Source organism: Bos indicus, chromosome 9 (genome assembly GCF_029378745.1).
Source record: "Bos indicus isolate NIAB-ARS_2022 breed Sahiwal x Tharparkar chromosome 9, NIAB-ARS_B.indTharparkar_mat_pri_1.0, whole genome shotgun sequence".
Classification (NCBI taxonomy): domain Eukaryota; kingdom Metazoa; phylum Chordata; class Mammalia; order Artiodactyla; family Bovidae; genus Bos; species Bos indicus.
The window spans coordinates 73522937-73548712 of record NC_091768.1 but is presented as its reverse complement, the minus strand read 5'-3'; the positions used below and the strand labels follow the sequence as shown (position 1 = coordinate 73548712).

The 25776-nt window shown below is 38.6% G+C and overlaps 1 protein-coding gene and 1 pseudogene across 14 annotated transcripts in view; one reads left to right on the top strand and one right to left on the bottom strand.

Annotated features, from left to right (window-relative positions):
* The window catches only part of AHI1 (Abelson helper integration site 1), a 224636-nt gene extending 204646 nt beyond the window's left edge, over positions 1-19990 (top strand). For 6 of the 14 annotated variants that reach the window (XM_070796218.1, XM_070796225.1, XM_070796224.1 and 3 more), the window contains 4 exons: positions 1806-1855; positions 8450-8499; positions 9764-9866; positions 14595-15518. In XM_070796218.1, coding sequence (XP_070652319.1) covers positions 1806-1855; positions 8450-8499; positions 9764-9866; positions 14595-14628 — 237 coding nt within the window. In that variant the 3' untranslated portion in view covers positions 14629-15518. Of the gene's footprint in view, positions 1-1805; positions 1856-8449; positions 8500-9763; positions 9867-14594; positions 15519-19417 lie in introns of those variants that run through there. The other 8 variants (XM_070796219.1, XM_019967476.2, XR_011568503.1 and 5 more) reach the window with 6 other exon arrangements.
* LOC109563973 (cleavage stimulation factor subunit 3 pseudogene) lies at positions 6199-6779 on the bottom strand (annotated as a pseudogene).
* Positions 19991-25776: the final 5786 nt, after the last annotated feature.

Below are 25776 nucleotides of genomic sequence, written 5' to 3'. Positions count from 1 at the left end.
TCTAGAGATGAGTTTAAGTATACAGGAGGTTGTTAGGTTATATGCATACTACACCATTATATAAGGCACTTTTAGGATCTGTAGATTTTGGTATTTGGGGGGTGGAGTGTCCTGAAACCAATCCCCCTCAGATACTAAGGGACGATTGTATATGTGTACGTTTATTTAAGATGTTACTCTTACATTGGGCAAAGAGATAGAAGTAATAATTAGACCATGTAATAGAAGCATCTTACCATGAATTTGATTGCACTGTTTGGAATTTATTCCATAAGCCTGAGAAAAAACTGAAAAAATTAGGTTACAATTGATGCTTTCTGAGAGGTTTTGATAGTTTTCTTCTTGATGAGTTGGCTTAAGGGCAGGTAGACTATTCTGCAGTCTGCATTTGTCCTTGAATTTAAATTTTCTGTGTACTTGTACCTTTTTTCCCAAACACATTTTAACTGAGTCAGATGATCTTCAAATAGTTGAGAAAAATAAAAGATTGGTTCTTTTGATGTTCTTTAAAACACGACAACATCCACCTCTCACCACCAAGTCTCCTTGTCCTTTAACTCTTGTTTTTATTACATGCTTGATTTAAAGCTATATAGCCAGCAATAATATCACATAATTATGGTCCAGAAAAGTACAAAATCCTCTTGAAATCTTTATGATAAGAAAAGGAATACTTGTTTAAAGGTGCTCAGTGCCAAATCTGGCTGAAATCTGATTGTGAAGGAGGAAATCTAAAAAGGCAAAGCAAGTTTCAGTAGAGATAAGCCTGGGAAAGCAGTAGTTACTCAAAGAAGTTAAGACTGAAACAGAAAGTTTTACTCCTTTCCTTTCACTTCATTTTGTTTTTTTTTTTGTTTTCTGGACTTTTAAGAATTTCATTAGATAGTTACGGTATATCTCTTTCATTCATATGTAATTCAAAGCTTTAACACAGTAACATGTATATTTTCTACGTGAAGTTTAAGTAGATCATTTCCATAACATGTAATTATCTCTAAATAAAATTTCCAAGTCTGTTTTATGGCAACATTGATTTCTAAAATACTGTCTCATATCAAACACCATTGTTCCAAAGTATACTTTGATTTGGAATGGGGCTTTCCTGGTGGCTCAGGTGGTAAATAATCTGCCTGCAGTGCAGGAGGCCCGGGTTCAATCCCTAGATCGGGAAGGTCCCCTGAAGAAGTTAATGGCTACCCACTCTATTCTTGCCTGGAGAATTCCATGGACAGAGGAGCCTGGCAGGCTACAGTTAATGGGGTCACAAAGAGTCGGATACGACTGAGCAACCAAGCACAGACAAGCGTAGAGGAACCCTCTAACTAACTCTCAGTGTGCTTATTTGATTTCCTCATGGAGGTGCCATTAATAAAACAGACTGAGCAAAGTTTGTAGAAGATTTAAAGAGCTTGCAGATTCAGAATTTTACACATAGTTCAGTGTGTGGCTTCATGAAAATATAGAGTGTAGTGGGAAGATTACAAAGGAAAGATGCAATGGTGAAAGCTAAACGCATAACTTGAGTAATATAACACAGCATTACTGGCTTAATTTAGGCTGATTCACAACTGACTCTTTTTGACACAAACCTAAAAGCTCACTTCATTTACAAAGAGTGCTTAACCAATCTGAAGAGCTGTTTCCTTTGGTTTTCTTTGGGAGTGAATACATTATGCTGATAGACACTTGTGTTCTGAACAGGCCTGCTCTCTACTCATTCAGCCAGTTGGTGGGTTTTCAGCATGTGAATATTGCCAGTGTTGTCTTCTGTGATTTGTGACTTACTCTTTGTTTTTCTTTCACAGCAGTCATTCAAGTCCCAGGATTTCAGACTGAGCTCAGAGTCTACGGCACAGTAAGCAGCTTTTCCTCCTAAATAATTTGCAGTGATAGTCGGTGTTTCTTTTAAGGACAGTTTCTCCTTTTCTCTCTTCATAGCACCACTCTACAAAAGTTACGAAACACCCGTTTCAAGGCATTACTGTGTAAAGGCCTATATAAATTTATATAAATTTACTTATATATATATATATCCTTGTACATTTCTTACAAACACCTTAAGTATTTGAGCAGTTTTTAAGTGTTTATTTTAAAAAATCTCTAGGAAGTTTTTGTATTTTTTTTGGTACTTGCTATTAATACATTACTTAATACACAAATGGAAAATCTCTTTTACCTCAAAAAAATATTGAAAACCTTTACAAAGTACGTCTCAGTTTTTATCATTGCAGAGCATATTGTACCTAATTTGAGGCCGAAACTTCATATTCATACATCACCAGCAAACTATCACCTGAATGTAACAACCTTGAACAGCTCGGGTATCTCCCGTGCCCTCCCATCCCACGTCACCATTCCCACATCTGGGTACATGTTTCCACACACATACACACAGGGAATCCATACCAAGTGTCCTTCAGGAAAACATTTATTCAGGTTAACCCTGCTAAACCCACTCCAGTATTCTTGCCTGGGAAATCCCATGAACAGAGGAGCCTGGTGGGCTGTAGTCCATGGGGTCGCACAGAGTCAGACGTGACTGCAGCAACTTGGTCCTCCTGCATTGGCAGGCCGGTTCTTTACCACTAGCACCACCAGGGAAGCCCATCTAGGACTACGTATCATTGTATATCATATATGAAGCCCGTGTTGCTTCAGAGCACGGTCACTCATCATCACATTTGAGTCTCCACATTTCCCTGCAGACCATTGCTCTTGCCCCTCCTCTGCACGTGGAGAAACATGACCTGAGAGGTAGGAAGAAGCAGACCCCGTCCCAGCACACAGATCCTCTGCTTCCTAATCTGCGTTCTTCCCATACTTTCACTCTGTCACATGACACAAACACATGTTCCGGGTTGTTCCGCTTTTTGTCTTTTATTTTATCTGCAAGGTATGTTTTCAGTAGCAATCTCTGAATAATTGAAAGTTTACCTAATAGTTGATGAGATAATTGACTCTAAGGAGTGTATACTCAATGACAGATCATACATATGAAAAAATATGCTGGATCAGTACAGACAAAAACTCCGTTTCAACAACCAGAAGTGATCATATTTGAATACATTATGGGAACAGTGCTGTCTTTGAACATGTTTTATAAAATACTTTAGAACTTTTACCTAAGATGTGAATGAAAGATTCTGTCCTCCGTCTGACCACTTTGGATACATATCTTCAGATGATGCAAAGATGCCACATAATGCTCTTCAGATGAAAATTCAAAAAAGCCTCAAAAAGCATCCCAGCATGTCAGGGTAGCTAGGCTTCTCTTTTTGAACCCAGAGTACTTAACAAGCTTCTGAAAATAAATCTTCATGAGAAGTTCAGTTATGTCTCAATGCTCAGGTTCATCTAAGGCCTTTGGGCTTTCCCTATACTCATAATTTCTTAGAATTAAGGATGAATTTACGTTTCTCATGATTTCAAAACTGTAGGCGACTTGAAGATGGAAATGCTATAGCGCAGTATGTAACAAAGTCATTTCTTTATTTCTCTAATTTACTTAAATGAGTCCATTGTGCCCAAGTAAATGGGTAGAAGCTATTTTTTTTTCTAATTTTATTTTATTTTTAAACTTTACATAATTGTATTAGTTTTGCCAAATATCAAAATGAATCCGCCACAGGTATACATGTGTTCCCCATCCTGAACCCTCCTCCCTCCTCCCTCCCCATACCATCCCATTTTTTTTTGTTGTTTCTTTGCAGTGTTGCCATTCAGTTCCTAACATGTGTTTATTAGCTGATTGACCAGGCTATGTAAATGAGCCACATACGACTGCCTCTCACCACTTTCTACTTGAATTTCTTGTCTCATTTATACTTTGAATTTTTTTTTAAAGAAATGTCAGTCACTTCTGTGCAAACAATCTTTTCACATTTTAGTTAAAGCTACACTCTTGATACTAAGAAGAAATTGTATAGGTTAATTTTAAGCCTTTTTCTTGAAAGTCTTAAACTTTTACCTTTTGTATCTCATGCGTCTATGATGTGTTTATCTGCTGCCCAAGTCAGAGTTTTTTATGAAGCTTCTACAAATATGTTTTAATCCTTAAATAATATTAGTGTTCCCTAGTTGCTAATGTATCTTATATTGAGTTTGGGGGTTTATTTTGAAACATAGACTACTTTACTTCATTAATAGCTTTGATCAGAGAGAATTTAATTCAGATGATCAGTAATATTAAAGGCCTTTATTTGTCAACACTCATATGTGAACTGAATAAATAAATGAAATCTCTTCTTAATATAACGATAAGTGTTAACTCTGATTATCCAATCTCTCCTCCACTATATATTTTTCCATCTTTATGATCACCCCATTCCAAACTCCTTCAATTTCTTCTTCTTTTCATGAGAAGAAATTAATTCTTACCAAGTGTCAACCATTCTTGAATAAACATTCTCCAGGTTACTACAAGCTATTGGCTAATTTGAAAAATTTTTTGAAATTAAATTTTAAAAAACCATTTTTTCCAGTTTTCCCATAGCTTATTTGAAGGAGAAATTTTTCAGAAGTCCTTCCACCACTGTTTTTGCTGATGTAACTCAGATGTTGAGTAGACTTACTAGTAAAGCTATCAGGGCCTGGAGTAGAAGATTTTTAACTACAAGTTCAATGAGTCTAATGCAAGTATGGCCATTAAGGTTATATATTTCTTATATTGTTTTTGTTTAGTTGCTAAGTCACGTCCAACTCTTTGCGAATGCATGGACTGCAACACTCCAGGCTTCCCTGTCCTTCCCTGTCTCCTAGAGTTTGTTCACACTCATGTCCTTTGAGTCAGTGATGCTATCCAACCATCTCATCTTCTGTTGCCCTCTTCTCCTGCCCTCAGTCTTTCCCAGCATCAATATCTTTTCCAGTGAGTAGGCTCTTCACATCAAGTGGCCAAGGTATTGGAGCTTCAGCTACAACACCAGTCCTTCCAATGAATATTCAGGGTTGATATCCCTTAGGATTGACTGGTTTGATCTCCTTGCAGTCCAAGGGACTCTCAAGAGTTGCAGCACCACAATTCAAATGCATCAGTTCTATGGTGCTCATCCTTCCATATGGTCCAACTCAACTCTTACATCCATACATGACTACTGGAAAAACCATAGCTTTGACTGTGTGGACCTTTATCAGCAAAGTGATATCTCTGCTTTTTAATACACTGTCTAGGTTTGTCATAGCTTTTCTTCTAAGAAGCAAACATCTTTTAATTTCATGACTGCAGTCACCATCCACAGTGATTTTGGAGCCCAAAAAGATAAAATCTGTCACTGCTTCCACTTTTTCCCTTTCTATTTGCCATGAAGTGATGGGACTGGATGCCATGATCTTAGTTTTTTGCATGCTGAGTTTTAAGCCAGTTTTTTCACTCTCCTCTTTCACCCTCATCAAGAGACTCTTTAGTTCCTCTTCACTTTCTGCCATTAGAGTGATACCATCTGCATGTCTTCTCCCAGCAATCTTGATTCCAGTTTGTGATTCATCCAGCCTGGCAATTCACATGATGTACTCTGCATACAAATTAAATAAGCAGGGTAACAATATACAGCCTTGACGTACTCCTTTCCCAATTTTGAACCAGTCCATTGTTCCATGTCCAGTTCTAACTGTTGCTTCTTGACCTGCATACAGGTTTCTCAGGAGACAAGGTGGTCTAGTATTTCCATGTCTTTAAGATTTTCCAAAATTTGTTGTGATCCACACAGTCAGAGGCTTTAGTGTAGTCAATGAAGCAAAAGTAGATGTTTTTCTGAAATTCCCTTGCTTTCTCTATAATCCAACGAATGTTGGCAATTTGATCTCTGGTTCCTCTGCCTTTTCTTTTCTTCTTATATAGGCATTCATAATCTGTGTCTTACACAGAACTTTTCCATTTCATGCAAGTGGTTGAATTTATTGACATAAAGTATTCATAATATCCCCTTATTATCTTTTTAATATGAATAGAATCTGTAATAATGTTGCCTCTTTAATTCCTGGTGTTGATAATTTATTTCTTTACCCTGGTTTCCCCGGTCGGCCTGGCAAATGATTTATGAATTTTTTTGAAAATAACAAGCTTTTTTCCATTGATTTCTCTTTATTGTTTATCTATTTTCTGTTTCACTGATTTCCACTCTGATCTTTATTTCTGATAATTTTTTTTTGTTTTTTTTTTGTGGTTTTTTTTGTTTTGTTTTGTTTTTACCATTGAAACTGTTTTAATGTTGCAACTCCAAAATGCAACAATCATCAGCTTGTAAAGACCCAAATTTCAAAAATTCATTTTAATTACTCCTTCATACCTATTTTACAAAATAAAGGCAGAAGACATTTTAAATCCTCCTTGTCCTACTTGTGCTATCTATGTTCCTAATTTGTTTTCTATCACTACAGTGTATGTTGCAATTCCCATCAAATGCTATATAAGAAAAAATAAAATAAAATATTAACCTCTGCTTCAATGTACAGTTTCCAGAATCTGCCAGAACTGGGGAACTGGGCAACAAGGCGTTCATAAGTCTTCCGTGCTTTGTCTATAGGTTGATTCTGTGCCTCTCGAATGAGAATGCTCCAAGCGTCAAGGTCATAAGGATTCTCTTCTAATTTCTTTTCGGCTTTCTTCACCTTCTCTGGGACGTACTCAGCTGCCTGTTCCGTGGCTCCGTCTCCTGACATGGCCTCAGCCGATTAGAATTACGAACTGGCCCGCGATGCCAAGCTAGAAAAGAAAAATTAAACTAAAAACCACCCCAAACCAGTAAAGTTGCCCCCTGCCCTGCGGAGCCAGACGGCCAACACGAATCTATTTCTGATAATTTTAAGTTGTACTTTTTAGCTAGATTTGTTAGGTGGGACTTGAACAATGTTTAGTCTTGGACTGTTTATTCCTCACCACTGATGAAAATCCCTTTTAGATATTCTACCTAATGCTTTCTGAGTTGTGAGGTTTTCCGTCCTGGCTGATGGAAGTAGGTACTGTCCCTGGCCTCAGGACATGTCCTCAGATGTGTACGTTCACCTGTACTCTGCTGAATATTCGTACGGGACCCTTGCAAGTCTTCACGTTCTCCCACTCTCTCCTCTCTGGCGGTCTGTGAACTGTAGCCTTCCTGGTCTCCTCAGACTCCTAGCCCTCGTTCAGGGAGTCCACCACGTTCCACACCATTTTGATCTCCCTGTGCTATAGCCTGTAAACTCTCAAGGCAGTAAGCTAGGCGATCGTAGGGCTGATCTCATTTATTTTCCATTTCTTTGTTATCACTTTCTTTTGTTGCCTGTGGTTCAATGTCTTGAAAATGGTTTCATATGTTTTATCCAAAATTTTGGTTGTTTTAGGTGAGCAGTTTACTTGGTCCATGTTACTGTATCTTGGAGGCAAGCAGAAGTCCAAATGTTGTATTTTTCAGGGCAGCTTTCTGTTAGATTGTATGTACATTATAAGGGAAAAAAGGTGGAAAGGATCACTCAGTCTGATTTTTCTGCAGTGGTTAGGAAAAGCCAAAGATGTAAGAGCATTTAAGTCTTAAAAACCATGTAGAGACAAGGTAAACAAAAAAGAAAAGGACCTAGAAATCAGAAGAGGGGCAGGAGCTAAGGCACAATTGCATGGAGGTGCCTGGAATACCCGGAAGCCAGCAGGGCACCCTATGACTGGAACAAAGTGGGGTAGGGAAATGCACAGAGCAACAATACTAAAAAAAATGTTTTAAACAGTTTTTAAAATAATATTTAAAAAACAGAAAAACAACTGCTAGCAAGATACAGTGCAGGTCCACCGTGTTTCACAAAAATGTATGTGTCATATTTGTTTTGAATCTCTGGACCACAGCCCCACTTCTTCCAGGGCTTCCCTCCCCTGGTACTGGGATAGTGGTTGCCTCCCTGAGATGAGTCATCCACTCTCCACTTTACCGAGTCCTGTTGTGTCATTCCTGGGCTGCTTCCCTCGTTCTCCTTATCACCCTGGCATCACAGACATTTGAGTTTTTTCTGTGACGCTAGCGTGTGGGTTCCCTGAAGATAGTGAGCTATCAGTGCTTTTTGGGTCAGAGCTCCACCTTTCCTTTCTGTCTCCTCGTTTTCCTACTTTCTAAATGTGCTCTATTTGTTCTTTCATCTTTGTGACTTCTCATCTTTTCCTTCTCAGTCTTCTGACTTCACTTCATTTACATATGTGTGTGCTCAGTCATGTCTGACCCTTTGTGACCCCAAGGATCATAGCCCACCAGGTTCATCTGTCCATGGAATTTTCCAGGCAAGAGTACTGGACTGGTCACTATGCCCTCCTCCAAGGGGTCTTCCTGACCCAGGGAACAAACCCACATCCTCCTGCATTGGCAGGCGGATTCTTTACCACTGTGCCTGCTGAGAAGCCCTTTACTTACATGTCTCCCTATAGACTTCTCTAGCTGCTGTAACAATACCAGAGACTTGGTGGCTTAAACAATGTAAATGTATTTTCTCATAGTTCTGAAGGCTGGGAATTCAAGATCAAGGTTCCAACAGGGCTGAGTGCTGGTGAGTCCTCTTTTCCTGGCTTGCAGGCGGCCACCTCCTTGCCATGTCCTCACATGGCCTTTCCTGTCTGTGTGTGTGTATGGAGAGAAAGAGCTCTCTGGTGTCTCTTCCTCTTTTTATGAGGACACCATCCTGTGGCTTAGGGCCTCACCCTTATGACCTCATATAACTTTAATTACTTCTTTAAAGGCCCGACCTCCTTTGTAAGATGTATTAACTTTGGGGGTTTCAACCTGTGAAAGACACAATTCAGTCCACAGCAGTCACTGTTCAGTCCTCTTTATTGCTTCATTTTTAAATTCTCATACTGTTTTTTGGGCTCTGTCATGATGTCTTCCCTGATAGCTCAGTTGGTAAAGAATCTGTCTGCAGTGCATCTGGTTTGATCCCTGGGTTGGGAAGATCCACTAGAGAAGGGATAGGCTACCCACACCAGTATTCTTGCAGTTCCCTTGTGGCACAGCTGGTAAAGAATCCACCTGCAATGCAGGAGACCTGGGTTCGATCCCTGGGTTGGGAACATCCCCTGGAGAAGGGAAAGGCTGCCCACTCTGATATTCTGGCCTGGAGAATTCCACGGACTACATCCCATGGGATTGCAAAGAGTCAGACACGACTGAGTGACTTTCATCTTCACTTTCTTTCACGATGTCTACCACCATTCCTGGACATCATAGAGAGGAGACACTGCCTTCCATTCTTTGAATTTCCCTTTTTTCATGATTTCTGTATTTTCTTTTCTCTAACATAATTTGCATTACTATATATACATCCATAAAATGTTTGTCTTCTATGTTACTGTTAATAGGAAACCATTTGAAACACTGCATTCCCATCTCACAGGTTGGGATATCACTGTTTTCTTTATGTAAACTTCTTCATCCCTTCTTTGTCACTAAGGGATCTCCTGCACTTTTACACACACACACACACACACACACAATTTGATAAATTTTCTGGTTTTTCCAAGGGAGCTAATATTTTTCTGGGATAAGTAGGTTTTATTTTATTCTTGTCCCTTCATACAGTAGAAAAAGGAGCCCAATCAGCTAAGGTTTGTAATCTCTACATTATTCTCAGCAACTCCCTGCTTCCCAGACACATATATAATCACTCATGTAGTCTGTTGAATATTTTTCTCTCAGATCCTCCCATTTATCTCCCCTTTTTATTCCCATTGCCACTTCGCTGAATCAGAGCCCCATTTGAGCTGTTGCAGAAGCTTTCTCACTAGCTTCTTGTCTCCACTCTTCCCCTCCTGCAGTTCTGAGCGGGGCAGAGAACAGAGCCAGGAGGACCGAGGACATGTCATGGACACAAAGGGGAAGAAGATGGAGCAAACCAGCCGGAAAGTCACCCTCATTGAGGTGAGAGGAAACCAGGAGAGAGTCACGTCACGGAGTCCACGGGAAGGTTTAGGAAAAACCAGGAGAGAGTCATGTCACGGAGTCCACAGGAAGGTTTAGGAAAAGCATAGTCAACAAGGCCACATGTCAAAGAGAGCAAAAGCAAATAGGGACTGAAAAATGCCTTTGGGTTTGGCAGCCAAGAGGCTGTGGCCTGGGAGAGGAAGGTTTTGAATGAGAATCCTGGAATGTGAGTCAGATTGTCTCCAGCCCACGGGGAGAAGACCTGTCAGAAGAGGCCACTTCTCCCAAACATTGGACTTGAAAGAAAAGGCTGAGCAGTAGGTAGTAGAAAACAAAGGATATAGAGAAAATCTTTATATCGGAGGGAATTACAAGAATATTTATAAGCCAAGAGCCCCTTGAGAAGAGCCGGTCAATGTACAGTATAAGGGGAATAACTAAAGAGGAGAATTTGAGACAAATTCAAATTCAGGACTACTTTTTCCACTGAGAGAGGTGAGTGGGACATGATGATGTTTTCTGGTGAGAGATGAAGAAGGACAGGAAAGGACTTTCTAAAGAAGGTGACCTCTGTTTTCTCTATTAGCAGAAGAGAAGTTTGGCTATTAAAAGTGAAATGTTAAGCTCTATCACATTATTCTCATCATACAGAAAGCTTATAAGTCAATAATTGTAGGATCATGAGTGTTAAGGAATGACTTTTTATTATTGATATCAGAATTAGAAAACATATTTTGAAACAGGTTTTTAGATCTAAATAACAGAACCTTTAAAATCATTTATGTCAAAGAGAAAAAAATGTGTAAGCAGAAGCTGTAAAGAAGATCCCAGTGACCTGGGATCAGGAAGAATTTCACAAAATATATGACAAAGGGTTAATACCCTCAGCATATAAAAAGCTGTAAAAAATCAAGAGGGAAAAGATTATCAATAGGAGAACTGACCCATAGGATACATAGAACATTCTTAAAGGGATATATATATATATATATATATATATATATATCAGTGAAAATCTGAAATATGTCCAATTCCAGTGATCAAAGTAATAGAAATTAAATCAGTAAATGAGATGGTATTTTTCCTTCATGAAATGGCAGCAAGCTTCAGACTTACACAGCCTTGTGTTGATGAGAGTGTGGGGAAGTGGGTTTTCTCATATACTGCTGGTAATAATATTAAAATAATCCTTCGTAGGGTATAGCTTTTTCTTAAGTTTTCAAATTGTTCATATGTTTTGACCTGACAGTTCTACCTCCAAGAATTTACTGTAGGAAAGTATTTAAGTGTATATGTAGAGATTTAATTAAAAGGCTACTCCTTCAAGTTTTCAAAATGGAAGGGAAAAAATCAATTTCTATGAATAAAGGATTGATTATGAAATAGAATACCATGTGACTATTACAATAGTAAAAATATTATAGAAGTATTTTCATAGACATAGAAAGATTGATGATAAATTTGTAAGTTAAAAATGAAAGGTGATAAATTTGTAAGTTAAAAATGATTATAAAAAAATTTTTATATAACATACATAAAATATGGAACAATATACATCAACAAATGTGAGTGGTTATCTCTAAATGATGGAACTGTAGTGATTTTTTATCCTTCATTTTACAGTGTGTATTTTCTGATTTTTCTACTCAGCATATTTTGTTATATATACTACTTGATCATTTCTTTTAAAACAAGAATAATTTCAGAAATTTTCTAATACAGCCCTTTCTTTCTACATATAAAGAAATTAAGGTCTCAGACCCAGAGTTTAAAAGTGCTTAAACTAGGACTCGATCTTCTGGCTCTGAGTTCAGAGTTATTTCTGCTACACAATGCTTTGCCTTTTAACTCTGATTAAATGGTAATATTGGGTTGGCCAAAGAGTCTGTTTGGGTTTAACCCAGTACTTTAAGGCAGGGGCTATAATATGCTCACATTTTCTCCCCCCAGTAATTCTCCTGGTGTCTAGCCACACAGCAGACCTTTGGGGAATACTCACTGGATTGAGTTTCTTGTGGAATAAGGCGCAGTATTTTTATGAATCTTATTTTTCATACCATACACACAAACACTGACCTGGTTTCCTATTCATTTTTAAAACCCTGCTATGAAATCTTCCTTTCTCTTTTCATATGATTTGCCTTTAAAAGGCCCTCACTTTGTTGCTCTCCCTTTGTTACATTATGGGGTTCCTTAATGAGGAGATGCGCAGAGAAAGCCCGGGTTCGCATTCATTCCAGCGTCTTGGTGAGACGGCATCTAACCCCTTGGCAGCAGGCCTCCGCCGTCTCCCAGGCGCTCAGTCCCTGTGCCGTCAGCAGCCAGCATCATGCTGCTGAGGCCCCCTTGCTGGCGCCCTGTTATTTGTCCAGGGTGTGCACCTGACTCTCCTCTTTTTCCTTTTATTTTGTCCCCTTGCTCCCTTTCATAGACAGTCTTTGATATTCTGTATTCAGTGTTCCCTCCTCTTCTTAATCTGAGTCATTTCACATAAATGTGCTGTCTTCACTGCCTACTTTAGCTTATTCTAGTTCAGTTTCTCCTCAGGTTCCATCTCCTGAGGGTCTTCCTGGCTCATCTGTTTATAATTTCTCACCGTTCAGTCTTGCCCCATCTTATGCAGCATCCAGCTCACTCATTTCCAGCTGTTCTCCTCTCCACTTCCCTTTTCTGTTTTTCTTCCTCGTTTTTGTCCTGCCAGTATCATAAACTCCTCCTCTCACTCTGTTTTGCCTTGTTAGATCCTCTGAGATTCTTTACCTCTCCCACTGTTTCTTACAGATGTTTATAGGCTCCCTGGGTGATTTGAGCCTCTTTCCCCTTGTTATCAGACCCTAATCTGAGGCAAACCTTACATACTGTACCTGTATACCCACCAGGACAGAATGATGCCCTTTTTCGCCCCTGGTGAGACTGTACCTTGGCACACCATACCTGCACCATTTTAAACTCTACCTCAGTTGCGTTTGTTAGCATGTTCACTGGAAACATTTCAGGGCTTCTATACATAGTGCTAATTTAGCAAATTTAAAATCAGGAAACAAGGACTGACAAAGGATTTTTCCCCCTCGTGTACATGTTTTTCATTTATTTAAGATTGGGCCATAAACTGTAATGGAAAAGAATATGAAAAAGAATATATATATATATATATGTATGTATGTGTGTGTGTGTGTATAACTGAATCACTTTACTGTATAGCAGAAATTAACACAACATAGTAAATCAACTATGTTTCAATAAAATAAATTAAAAAAAATAAAAATAAAAGATTGGGCCTGACCTTAAAGGCACAGATGTTCCCTAACCCTTCTGGTTAGGGTTCGGCAATGGTTATTAGCGCATCCTTCTTTCCAACGTAATGCTCTAGCCTCTGCTTTTCTCAGGAGTGATCAGTGGAATTGACCGCACCTAAGCAGTTGGCCATTATCCTTAGATTGAAGTTTGTTTCGTGAGAGCAACCAAATGTCAAGCCGTTTCTGCTTCAGTTCAGTTCAGTTCAGTCACTCAGTCATGTCTGACTTTGCGACCCCATGAACCACAGCACGCCAGGCCTCCCTGTCCATCACCAACTCCCATAGTTCACTCAGACTCATGTCCATCGAGTCAGTGATGCCATCCATCCATCTCATCCTCTGTCGTCCCCTTCTCCTCCTCCCCAGAATACCTCCCAGCATCAGGGTCTTTTCCAATGAGTCAACTCTTCGCATGAGGTGGCCAAAGTACTGGAGTTTCGGCTTTAGTATCATTCCTTCCTTCCAAAGAAATCCCAGGGCTGATCTCCTTCAGAATGGACTGGTTGGATCTCCTTGCAGTCCAAGGGACTCTCAAGAGTCTTCTCCAACACCACAGTTCAAAAGCATCAATTCTTCGGTGCTCAGCTTTCTTCACAGTCCAACTCTCACCGTTTCTGCTTAGAGGGAAGACAAAACAATTTTGTGTATGTCCAGATACTCATCACTGATACATGAACAACTGCATTAAAAAAATTCAGGTTCAGTCCCTCATTTATCAACCTGTAATCGTGGTATACTTACCACATGGCCTCTAAAGAAACAACTTCTTGTTTCATCTGCCTGTTGGTTCTTGATTTTTATTAATAGTATAATTTGTTTTAGTTCAAAGCTGCATCTAGATATATAGTTAACCATCACTCTCTTGCTCAATCAAAAATGACACATGCCATTTTGGGGATTTATTGGAAAAACTATCATAGTTAACCCACTTCCTAAAAGTAGACATCGTCATAAACTAAATGAAAGAGTGCTGTTTAATAAAATGGCCTATATGCTTTCCAGTCACTAACCCTGAAGCAGCATCCAGGACAGTTTTTTTCCAGTGAATGAAGAATTTCATCAACTCCGATTGCCTGCACTTAATTTTAGAAGTTACCCAGGGTTTGCAATGCTGATTGTATGTATTTGAGAAATGTATTTCTTTCTTGCTGAAATTCACTGATCAGTGCTGCAGCAGGCCTTAAGCAACTGCTGGTGATACTGAAAGACTTTCACAGTTTGTTCAAGAGGCAAGCTAGACTTTCATTCTAAAAGTTAGACTGGGAGTATGTTCAAGAAGACAAGTCCGTGTTTTGGCCTCTGGTTGTGTGTGCACGTGTGTGTGTGCGGCACGCTGTTTATCACCTGTGCTGTTGCCTGGGCGTGCCAAGGTGATTGTGAGCAGAAGACGTTAAGCTCACTTAGTACATTGTGTGTCATTTTCTCCTAGTAAAGAGCTGAAGAATGAAGAGGGAAAGAACTAAATATACAGAAAGGAAATGACAAATGAAACCAAATGGAATTTCTCTTCAGAGTTCAGAAATTTCAGATGGCCAGGAAGAAAGGATCTACTACGTTTTAGCCTTATGAAAGAATCTAGAAAAATCAGAAGCAAGGTATGGGTGGAAAATAAATGTGGCCCTTTGAGCTGGTTATAAACCATCGGGTTTGTTGTTGATCAAAATAATGGCACTTGTGCTTATTAGTAATTGCATCAAAATTACATTACCACTGTTGGAAAATCAATAAAGAAAAATTATAATTGCTACTCAGCAAATACGAAGAAAAAGCGTTGGTATTGCTAGAATGTTGTTAAGTAATCATTTAATATTATTATATCTGTAGTGTGGTTATATGTGTGATGTTATGCTCAGAATTGAAATATATGCTATTGAAACTTAACTTTATTTAAAATAAAGATAAGCAGCTTCAGGATTTTGTGTATTCAAAATGTTCCAAATAAGAAAGGCATTAAAAGGTAACAAATGTGTTTGTTTTGATGAATCGTATGTATAACTTGATACACATAAACTAGAAGTGACTTTTGGCTAGACTGGCAACAGTTTTCCAAATATATTTTATACTTTTAAAAAAAAGGCATTTCATGTTGAAGCATGTAAGTGATTTGTAGACTTAAATTGTTTTAATATTTATTTTAGTCTTAACACTTGTTTTTAAATTTTTACATTGGATTATTTATTCCTTTCGTTCCAGAGTAACAGTGTCATATTTGACTATGTATTTTGAAGTGTGAGGTTATAAAATAGGAAATTCCATCTCTTTGTGTTTTACTTGGCTCTTCTTTTTCAACTGTGTGACTGTAAGTCTGTCAATAAATATATAACCTCAAGAAGAGGTCAAGACTAATATAAAATTAGAAAACTTATTTACCAAATTAGACAACTGATTCCATTAAAATAAGAAGTGAGAAAAACAGTGTTGGGCACTGAGGTGTAAATTTTGCCCAGATGTATACACAATGTGAAGAATCTTCTAGTAAAAATATATTTGACTCTTCCCCTGCACATGTTGTAGGAGTATGAAAATTGGTAAACGTGCCCCCGCTGTGTAGAACTTTGGGCAGGGGGTTCACTAGTGAAGTGATGAGTGGCGGTGATAACTGCTCGGGCCCTCGGCGATAAGCACAGAAGTGTATTCTGATAGCACCAAGCTCCCCTGTTCTGGATGTGTGTTTCTGCTCCAGGTACAGCTGGCCCCAGGCAGCCTGAGTCACCCTTGCAGCAGCCTGTTTTTTCTGTCTTGTGAATGTACTTGATAATTAAAAACATGTGGCTCTGTGGAGTTTTAGCTCATAGTTTTGAGATATGTGTTGGTTTTCTGATTTGGGCTTTAATTACAAAGAATTTCAACAAGTTGCAAAAAGATTCTAAATCAAGATGATAATAAAATAATATGTCAGAGGACCTAACATTTGCTGAGATCCCAACGTTCATATGAAAACTAAAGGATTATTTTTATATTGCAATGTCTGAAGACAAACTAACAATTATGACAAACACCAGGAAAAGTTGTTTCTGCTCAAAGCCCATTTCTTTTCTTTTCTGTCCTATTGACAAAACTTGGGTTATCCATGAATACATAACAAAAAGTCTTCACCACCCTTGCCAACGTGAGAGAGAGTAGGGTGGGGGAGATAATAAAAGTGCCCTCCAAGTAATAAGTCCAGATTATAACTAAGCAGAAAAATCAGACATAGGAATCCATTTGAAGGGCTTCCCTGGTGGCTCAGTGGTAAAAAGTCCACCTGCCAATGCTGGAGACATGGGTTTGATCCCTGATCTGGGAAGATCCCACATGCCACAGAGCAACTAAGCCCATACACCACAACTATTGAGCCTGCTCTCCAGAGCCTGGGAGCCACAGCTACTGAAGCCCACATGCTTTAGAGCCCATGCTCTGCAACAAGAGAAGCCACCGCAGTGAGAAGCCCTTACACTGCAGCTAGAGAGTAGCCCCTGCTCACCACAGCCCGAGAAGAGCCCACACAGCAATGAAAACCCAGCGCAACCAAAAATAAAAAACATTTATTAAAAAAGAATCGATTTGAAGATTTATAATACTACATATTTACTTAGTAATAAATTAGTTTTATTTTTATTCTAAAATTACTAAATTTTATCTCATTTTATAGTCTCTTTTCTCCAAATAAGTAACAATTTGACACTATCTTTTCTAGATATAAATAATGTCATTCTTTAAATTTATTTCCTAATTATTCATTCCACTATATGTTGAAGATTCAAGTTTCTTCAGTACCAAAACTATACGAGTAGGATTTGTAAAACTAGAATAAAAAGCAAGTTTTATAAAGATTTAAAACATGAAATATTTTATACTTATGAATGCAAATTCATGTTTAAAATGCACTTTTTAAATATTAAAATAGTGTTTTTAAATGGCAAACACTTCATACTTTTGAAACATTGTGTAAGGTTTCTTTCAAAAAAAAATGAATACTTGACCTTAATTTTATTTCTGTTATAGAAATGTTTTATCAAAGAAAGATATTTTTCTCTTTAGGAAGTTCAGCAAGACTATCTGGGAAATAATTTACCATTTTGTAACTATAAATGACATGTTATTTTAGTCATATTTAAATGACAAATACTGTTCAGAGGGTTAGAAAGTTCTAGAAACTATAATAAAAAGTCATGACCTTACACTTTTATACATAATTTCAGTGATTTCCACCTGAGGTCCATATCTGTTAAGTAAATTATGTGAACATTTTTCACCAGTCCAACTTTTTAAAGCTTGTATTTACTGATTTCTACCTCGTTGAACTTGACTAAAGAAGAGAGTCCCCAGATCTGCACTTAATGTACGTGACCTCATTTACTCTTCACTTTAAACCTAGGAGGAAGATAAAATCTTCCATGCTGCAGATAAGGAAACCAGGGCTTTGAAGGTTAAGTAACTTGTCCAAGTACACACGGTCAGTAAATGCTCACTGTCCATGGAGGTTTGTCAGACTCCACTGGGAGGTCTTGAAGGGCCCCACCCACCTCAGGTGCTGGGTAAAATGAGGCAGTCACACCTAGAGTCTGTCTCCAGCCCACACAAGATTAAGGAAGCAACCTGATGCACCTACAACCACACTCGGGGACTAGAAACGTCTCCTGTGTCTTTCATGCAGCAGTGACCTACATAAAGTGAAATACCATCTTTGAGTAAAATTAAGAAAAAAAAAAGCCCTGATAATGTCTTTATCCCATAACTGTTTTGCAAGATCTTTACTCTGTACTATAATTCTTACTTTTTTCTAAGAAATCAATTCTATAGAATCAAACTTATACATGCACAGTAACATGTTATTCAAGAAAACAGAAAAGGCGCCATCCCAGTCACATAAGAGAAAATAAAAACATCAAGAGTCACGTCAATCAAAAGGCTCTGTTGAGTGGCAAACTCAGTCTATGGATGGACCCAATTATCTGCAGGAGAATTGGATGTCAGCATCATTTAGGGTTAACAATGGATCTACTAGGCAAAAGTAGACAGCTCCTCTCTTCAGAGACCCAGAAAGCGAACTTGGTAATGAGGTACTGCATTCATCATATCTTTCTGCTCTAGTTATTAAAATGAATAGGGAATACTTTTAAGTTAAGGCGGGAACTGGATAACATAAAAACATCTGTTTTGTAAACACAATGCTTTTTTCTAATGATCCTCTTCAAATCTACATCAGGCAAATGTTGTGAGCCCCCTCTTTCCGAAAGTTGCTCTTCTAACACCTCAAATTCATTCTGATTTTGGATGGGTTATTTTGATGGTCTCAGAACAGGGAGGATAAAGCTGCCAAGAATGTACAATTTTACCCTCTACTCACAATCTAAAGTACATATATAAAAACGATGCATAACACGTTCTCCCTCTATTACAAAATGGTCCAACTTTATATACTTCAATGTCGTTTCTATCTAAAAGTACTAAACAGTTTGATTTTTACTCATGATAGTTCACTTTTTCTTAAATCATCGCTTGGTTCCTTGTGAAGAATTGTGAAAGAATTTTGTAGAGGAAAATACAGGAATTTTTTTTTTTAATGCAACAGTATTATATAAGTAGACCTACATTGCCAGCCTTTCAAGCTGCTTGAAATGAGATGACTTGAGAGGGGACAATCATAGTTAAGGAAAAAAGAAAGTCAAAAGGAGGAAAAAGTAAGCAGGTGAGGAAAATAGATTGTTGCCATGTTAAAAATGAACAACTGAAGCTTGTGAAAAAGCAGTCTCGAAACCAAAGGAAGAAGGTTCCCTGGAGAAAAATGTGGTCGCTTCAGTTGTTCAGTGTTTTCAACTGAGAATCGATAGTTAATTTTTTTTTTTCTGTTTGTTCATGGGACCATTTTATAGAAACACTCCACATAACTTTTACAGAGATGCAGTTCTTCAGTTTCAAATAAATGGAAGGTGGCTAAGCACTGTGATGTTTTTAACCATCTCTGCTTGTTTTACAGAAGTTAATGTTCAGAAGTTTCTGCAGATGCTACTTTTAGCAACTAAATATTTCCACAGTGGTAAAGAAATGTCAGTGAAATCTATGTACTTTAAGAACATCAAATTCTTATTATACTTATCATGTGTGCAGGCAGAGTACATAATAAACTAGTCTATAGCAGCTGTAAATTTCTGAGGATTTATCTAACCACAAATACATTGAAATGGGGAAATGGGGCTATATTAAACTATGCAAGATGCTGCTGGAGCTTTGCCATTTCTGCAACATCCTGTAATTAATTTCTCATGACAGGTCTGGCAAACTGAAACATCCAATACACTTGCGACAGACTGTGAGACTATGGTTGCTGCAAATCCTACAGTTCCATGAAGTGAACGTAGTTTCTTCTTTCGAACATGAATGTAGATATAGTGTTCTGCGGCCAAGCACAGACTTGTCACCTGTTAATTTTAAAATAAAGAAGATCTAAAATATAGAAAAGATCCTGAGCTGAGAGATCGGCCTGTTCTCTGAGTTGTGTGGTCTTTTTCTGAAGACACAGCCCTGGGTAGGGGAACGATACAGTCAGGTCACCCTTGGCATGCATGTCTGGAGTAGATATGACAGGATTCTCTCCTGGGAAGTTTGAGGTCAGTTCTGTCTCGAACTCATCCTCTGCCTATAAACAAGACTCACAAGAACTCCTTCTCCATCTGTGTGTCATCCTCTTCTGATGGCCACACTCCTGCCGTTCTGCAAACTTAGAGCACAAATACAGAAATTATCCCTGCTCGAACCTAGAGAAAAAAAAAATGTAATTTTTTTTTACCAAAATAGATTTTCCTGTATAACAATAAATTCTGTGTTCATATTGGTGTGAAAGAATTTCCTCTCTACTTGATGTGTCTAATTTGATTCAGGTGTTAAGTGATTGGTGTTAAGGATGGACCCTTAGCAAACAAGGGTCCTTCTTTTGAGGGAGTGGAGATTTTGCACCTACAAAAACGAAATCAACAGTGTATCAGTGTCCACAGTCCTGCCCGTTTCCTTTGGAAGGTCAGAGTTTCTCAGACTACAAACAAGAGAACCCAAGGAAGTCTGGGAACCTTGAATCTGGAAGTTTTCATGAGAAAGGAAAAGTTCCAGGTGGTAATGAATAGGCTGTGTCTTGCTTGGTGGAGAGGTGTTCTCACCTCTCAGGCAGGTAAGGGGCAGTGGTTCCAACCCAGTTGCCAAACGCTCCCTGTCAACACAGTGGCCTTTGGATCTTCTCCAGTGATTGTCTTTCCCTTTATCCGTGCAACTGAAAACATACCCTATTCAGAGGACCTGAGAAGTCTGTTTCCTGGGCCAAGTTTTAGAGAAGAGCAACCATAGAACCCCAAACTGAATAACCGGAAGGGGAAAGTGAACAAGAGACCATGCAGGAATGCTTCCGTATCCTTCCACTCTCCTCTCCATGAGAAAAACTCCCTTCAGAGCTCTTCTGTGTAGAGCTCTGCAAATGGAAGAAAGAGAGATCAAAACATAAGAAGAAAGATCGTTCTTTCACATACTTGTCCAGGGTCGCAAAATCCAGGGGAAGGACCCCACCTTTTCCTGTTCGCTTAAAAATTATTCCCATAAATTCAGTCCTGTGCTCTCTGATATCACAGGAAACTCTCAAATGAAATTCAGTCACCTCGGAAGTGACAGCAAAAGTTAGAAGCATGGTTGATATCTGAAAGTCCAGACAACTGAGCATAGCAAAGACCCCCCCTTACCCTCAGTCATTCATGTCATGACTGCAAGTGGACGCCCTCAGTTCATACTGCAGTGAGACCATAGTACTGTCCCCCAAGGACCATAGCTTCCTCAAACCCTTGACTTGTTCTTGACTTGAAAACCCTTTTTCCCAAAGCCTCTGCTGAGTATATATATGTTTCCACTCAAGTTTCATCTCAACTCATACACTAAGATTCCTTTCCTACAATGGTAATTGTTAGTAATTAGGAAAGGAATCTTAGTGTATGAGTTGGTATGGTAATTAGTAATCCTTGCAGTGTCCTATATCTATTGTCTATAAAACACTTAGCACATGACATGGAAACTGATAATCTATTGATCAGTGTACTATTTGACATTAATTAATACATAATATATCAACCAATGTAGTATTTAACATTTCTTATGTGCCTCAGATAATGCTTAAATTGAAGTAAAGTGAAGAGGAACTAAAAAGCCTCTTGATGAAAGTGAAAGAGGAGAGTGAAAAAGTTGGCTTAAAGCTCAACATTCAGAAAACTAAGATCACGGCATCTGGTCCCATAACTTCATGGGAAATAGATGGGGAAACAGTGGAAACAGTGGCTGACTTTATTTTGGGGGGCTCCAGAATCACTGAAGATGGTGATTGCAGCCATGAAATTCAAAGACGCTTACTCCTTAGAAGGAAAGTTATGACCAACCTAGATAGTATATTGAAAAGCAGAGATATTACTCTGCCAACAAAGGTCTGTCTAGTCAAGGCTTTGGTTTTTCCAGTGGTCATGTATGGATGTGAGAGTTGGACTGTGAAGAAAGCTGAGTGCCAAAGAACTGATGCTTTTAAACTGTGGTGTTGGAGAAGACTCTTGAGAGTCCCTTGGACTGTAAGGAGATCCAACAAGTCCATCCTAAAAGAAGTCAGTCCTGAATATTCATTGGAAGGACTGATGCTGAAGCTGAAACTCCAATACTTTGGCCACCTGATGCGAAGAGCTGACTCATTTGAAAAGACCCTGATGCTGGGAGGTATTTTGGGGAGGAGTAGAAAGGGACGACAAGAGGATGAGATGGCTGGATGGCATCACCGACTCAATGGACATGAGTTTGAGTGAAATCTGGGAGTTGGATGGACAGGAAGGCCTGATGTGCTGCAGTTCGTGGGGTTGCAAAGAGTGGGACATGACTGAGCGACTGAACTGACTGATAGTGGTTTTATGTATATATTTAACATATATGTATATATAGTTTTGTGTGTATATATATATATATTCTTATAAATCTGTGCTTGTGCTCAATATCACAGGATATTCTCAAGTGGAATTTAATCTTTTTAAAGATCTTAAATGCCCAGTAAGACTTGGCAATTTAGGAAGGAATCTAAGAAGGTAGCCCAAGTGGTAGAGTCTGCCTGCAATGTAGGAGACCCAGGTTTGATCCTTGGGTCAGGAAGATCCCCTGGAGAAGTTAATGGCAACCCTCTCCAGTATTCTTGTCTGGGAAATCCCATGGACAGAGGAGATTGGCAGGCTACCTCCATGGGGTCACAAGAGCAACTAACAGTTCACTAGTCATTCTTCCACAGTCACAGCTGTCTTTATCTGTTTTTTTTTTTTTTTTTTTTCTTTTCTCTTTCTTGCTGAGTGTGCGCTCAGTCACTAGTCGTGTCCAACTCTTTGCAACCCACCAGGCTCTTCGGTCCATGAGATTTTTCAGGCAAGAATACTGGAGTGGGCTGCCATTTCCTCCTCCAAGGGATCTTCCTGACCCAGGGATCCAACATGTGTCTCCTGCGTCTCCTGTACTGCAAGCGGATTCTTTACCACTGAGCCTTTGGGGAAGCCCTCTCTTTCTCATACTCTTCCTTTTTCTTCTTTTTTTTTTTCTGGCTCCCTTTTTCCTTCTTCCCTGCCTGACATCAGCAGTGGCATTCACTGAATTCAGCATTAAACCATTAGAACCATAACTGGTCACCATCTCAAGTCTGCTGCTGAAACTGGGAATCCAAGATGGAGGACCCCTCCTGGTGGTAGCTTTGGCTACCTCTTCTCAAGCCCCAGTGCACTGTGAGCAACACTTTATTTACATGAATAAATGAATGTGAATGTAGTCTTCTTTTCATGTCTTTAGCTTTTTTATTGAGGCAAATTATCCAGAAGATTAAATCTGATTTGCATCATATTTTGCATTCCCATTCACCTGAGGGGGAAAAAAAATCCTCAAAAGCCTTCTATAATCGGCCTATCTGAACCCCGTTGCCTGTGAATCTGATATCTTTACCACTCTGTTCTTATAATTTCAGTAGTTTCCTGTAGAAAAGTTTCCTAGATTCATAAAGTCCATGGTATCACTATGCCTGAGTCTAAGCATCAATTTTAAGAATTCACTGCTTCATGTTATGCATGTTTATGCCAGGAAGTGAATCTAGGCATTTTCATTCCCTATATTTTTATCATCTAAAGCATATCTAAAAGTTTCAAACAACTCTTTGTTCAACAAGTAAGACCAATATCCAGCCCAGCCGTGTTTACATTAGAAAGTTCCAGGAGCCCCCCAGTGCCCCAAGGCAGAGGTGTAGGAATCACACACAGACCTGGCTGCCTGGGGTAGATGGATTGGCTTGACGTTTCTTGGCTTGGGTTCAGTGAATTCAGGTCTGCTGATGGTCATGACAATTTGCATTCAGATTTCTAAATGATTGATGTTAGAGATGTTATTGAACATCCTTACCTTTTACTCCTGATGTGCTTTCAAGTTTGGATCTTCCATTTCTCCTTAGGATTAGTGGAGCTACTCCTGAATATAAACATTAGTCTGGTCAGCTTCTTGAGAATACAAGCCATTGTGGGTAACCCCGCTGTGACACTCACGCTATCTGCACAGCCAGGGAAATGTGATTTTGACATTTATCCTCTTAAATAAATCATTCTTCAGCACTATCAGATCATTCCACTCAAAACTTATGTAACCTTTTTAGTAGACTGTATTAAATGTGCCCACACAAAAGATCATTATTCCAATTCACTTTGTCCTGTGTAGAGTCATAATTTAACAGGGAAAGGAAAAGTATTTATTACTAGAATTATTCATGAATAGACTAATTTTAATAATAGCCACCATTTGCTGAGCACAGGCTAGATACTAGGCTCCTTGTCAGGGACTTTATATGCATAATTATCTTATTTAATTTTTAAAATAAGTTTACAAATTAGATATTATTACTCCCATTAAAAAAACAAAACAGGGACTTCCCTGATGGTTCAGTGGTTAAGACTCTGCACTTCCAGTGCAAGGGTGTGTGGATCCAATTCCTTGTCAGAAAACTAAGATCTCACGTGCCATGCAGCATAGCCAAAAAAAATTTTTTTAATAAAAACAAAAACTCAAGTTCAGAAAAGTAACACTATGTGTCAGAGATCACACAGCTTATAAATTGGGATGTCAGGATTTAGATCTCTGGTTTGTCTGAATCCAAAATTTCCCTCTTAATTATTATACTACTGCCCTTGAGTTTGCCGAACTACAGGTTGTATTTTATTTTTAAGTGAAATGGCTTCTTTTTAGAATGCTTTTCCCCCTCACAGTTGACGAAAAGTGACATTCTGTTACTTAAAAAATGAAAAAGTTAAGCAGGATAATATTTTCCAAATGTCTACTGCCTTTTGCAGAAAAATCTTTAAAAAAATAGGTTAATCAAAAATTAATCTAATGCACCCTAATGTTCACAGCAGCAGTATTTACTATAGCTAAGACATGGGAGCCACCTAAATGTCCATTGACAGATGCATGAATAAAGAAGATGTGGTACCTATATACAATGGAATACTGCTGCTGCTACTCAACCATAAAAAAGAATGAAATAATGCCATTTGCAGCCAGACAGATGGACCTGAGATTATACTAAGTGAAGTAAATCAGACAAAGACAAATATCATATGCCATCACTTACATGTGGCATGTAAAAAAATGATACAAATAACTTTATTTGCAGAACAGAAACAGACTCACAGATATAGAAAACAAACTTAGGGTTACCAAAGGGGAAAGATGGGAAGGGAGGGATAAATTAGGATAACTTGGATAATTAGGATAAATTGGGGTTATAGCCCTACTATATGGGTGACAGTCCATGGTGTCGCAGAGTTGGACACAAGTTAGTGACCAAACAACAACATATATAAAATAGATAACCAACAGGACCTAGTGTATAGCACAAGGAACCCTACTCAATATTCTGAAATAATCTATATGGGGGAAAGAATTCAAACAAGAGTGGAGACATATATACATACACACACACATATATGTATGTATAACGGAATCACTTTGCTGTACACCTGAAACTAACCCAACATTGTAAGTCAGCTATACTCTGATATAAAATACACATCCTTTTAAATAAAATTTTAAAAAAATCTCAAAGTTGCATGTTGCCTTGGAAATATTCACATCAACCTTTAGCATTTAAGAAAAATGTTTTCTTCCCAATGTTTATGTTCCCGGCAGCACTGTTTACTATAGCTAAGACATGGAAGCAACAGAGATGTTACCCTAGTCCAAAAGGAATGAGTAGGAAAAGACCATCACCAGTGCATTTCACACTTTTGTCTTTTGGTGTTGCTTTTGGGGTGAAGAAGAGGTTTGTGTAAGGTCTTCCCTCTTGTGTTTCCTCTTTAGTCTCCCTTCGCCATTCTAAGGGGAAATAGCTGGCCCTTTAGGTCATCATGGCCCATGTACTTCATCATGGCAGCCATCTCATATGTGATAACTCGCCATCTGACTATAGGATGACAATATCTTTTCATCATTTATTCCCAGTGTTTACTTTAGTACTTGGTGCATAATAGGCACATTCAGTACTCAACAAGGTGGATCACAGGACCAAAGGCTTATTTTCTCTATATCATTAAGTTGGGGGTGAAATGTAG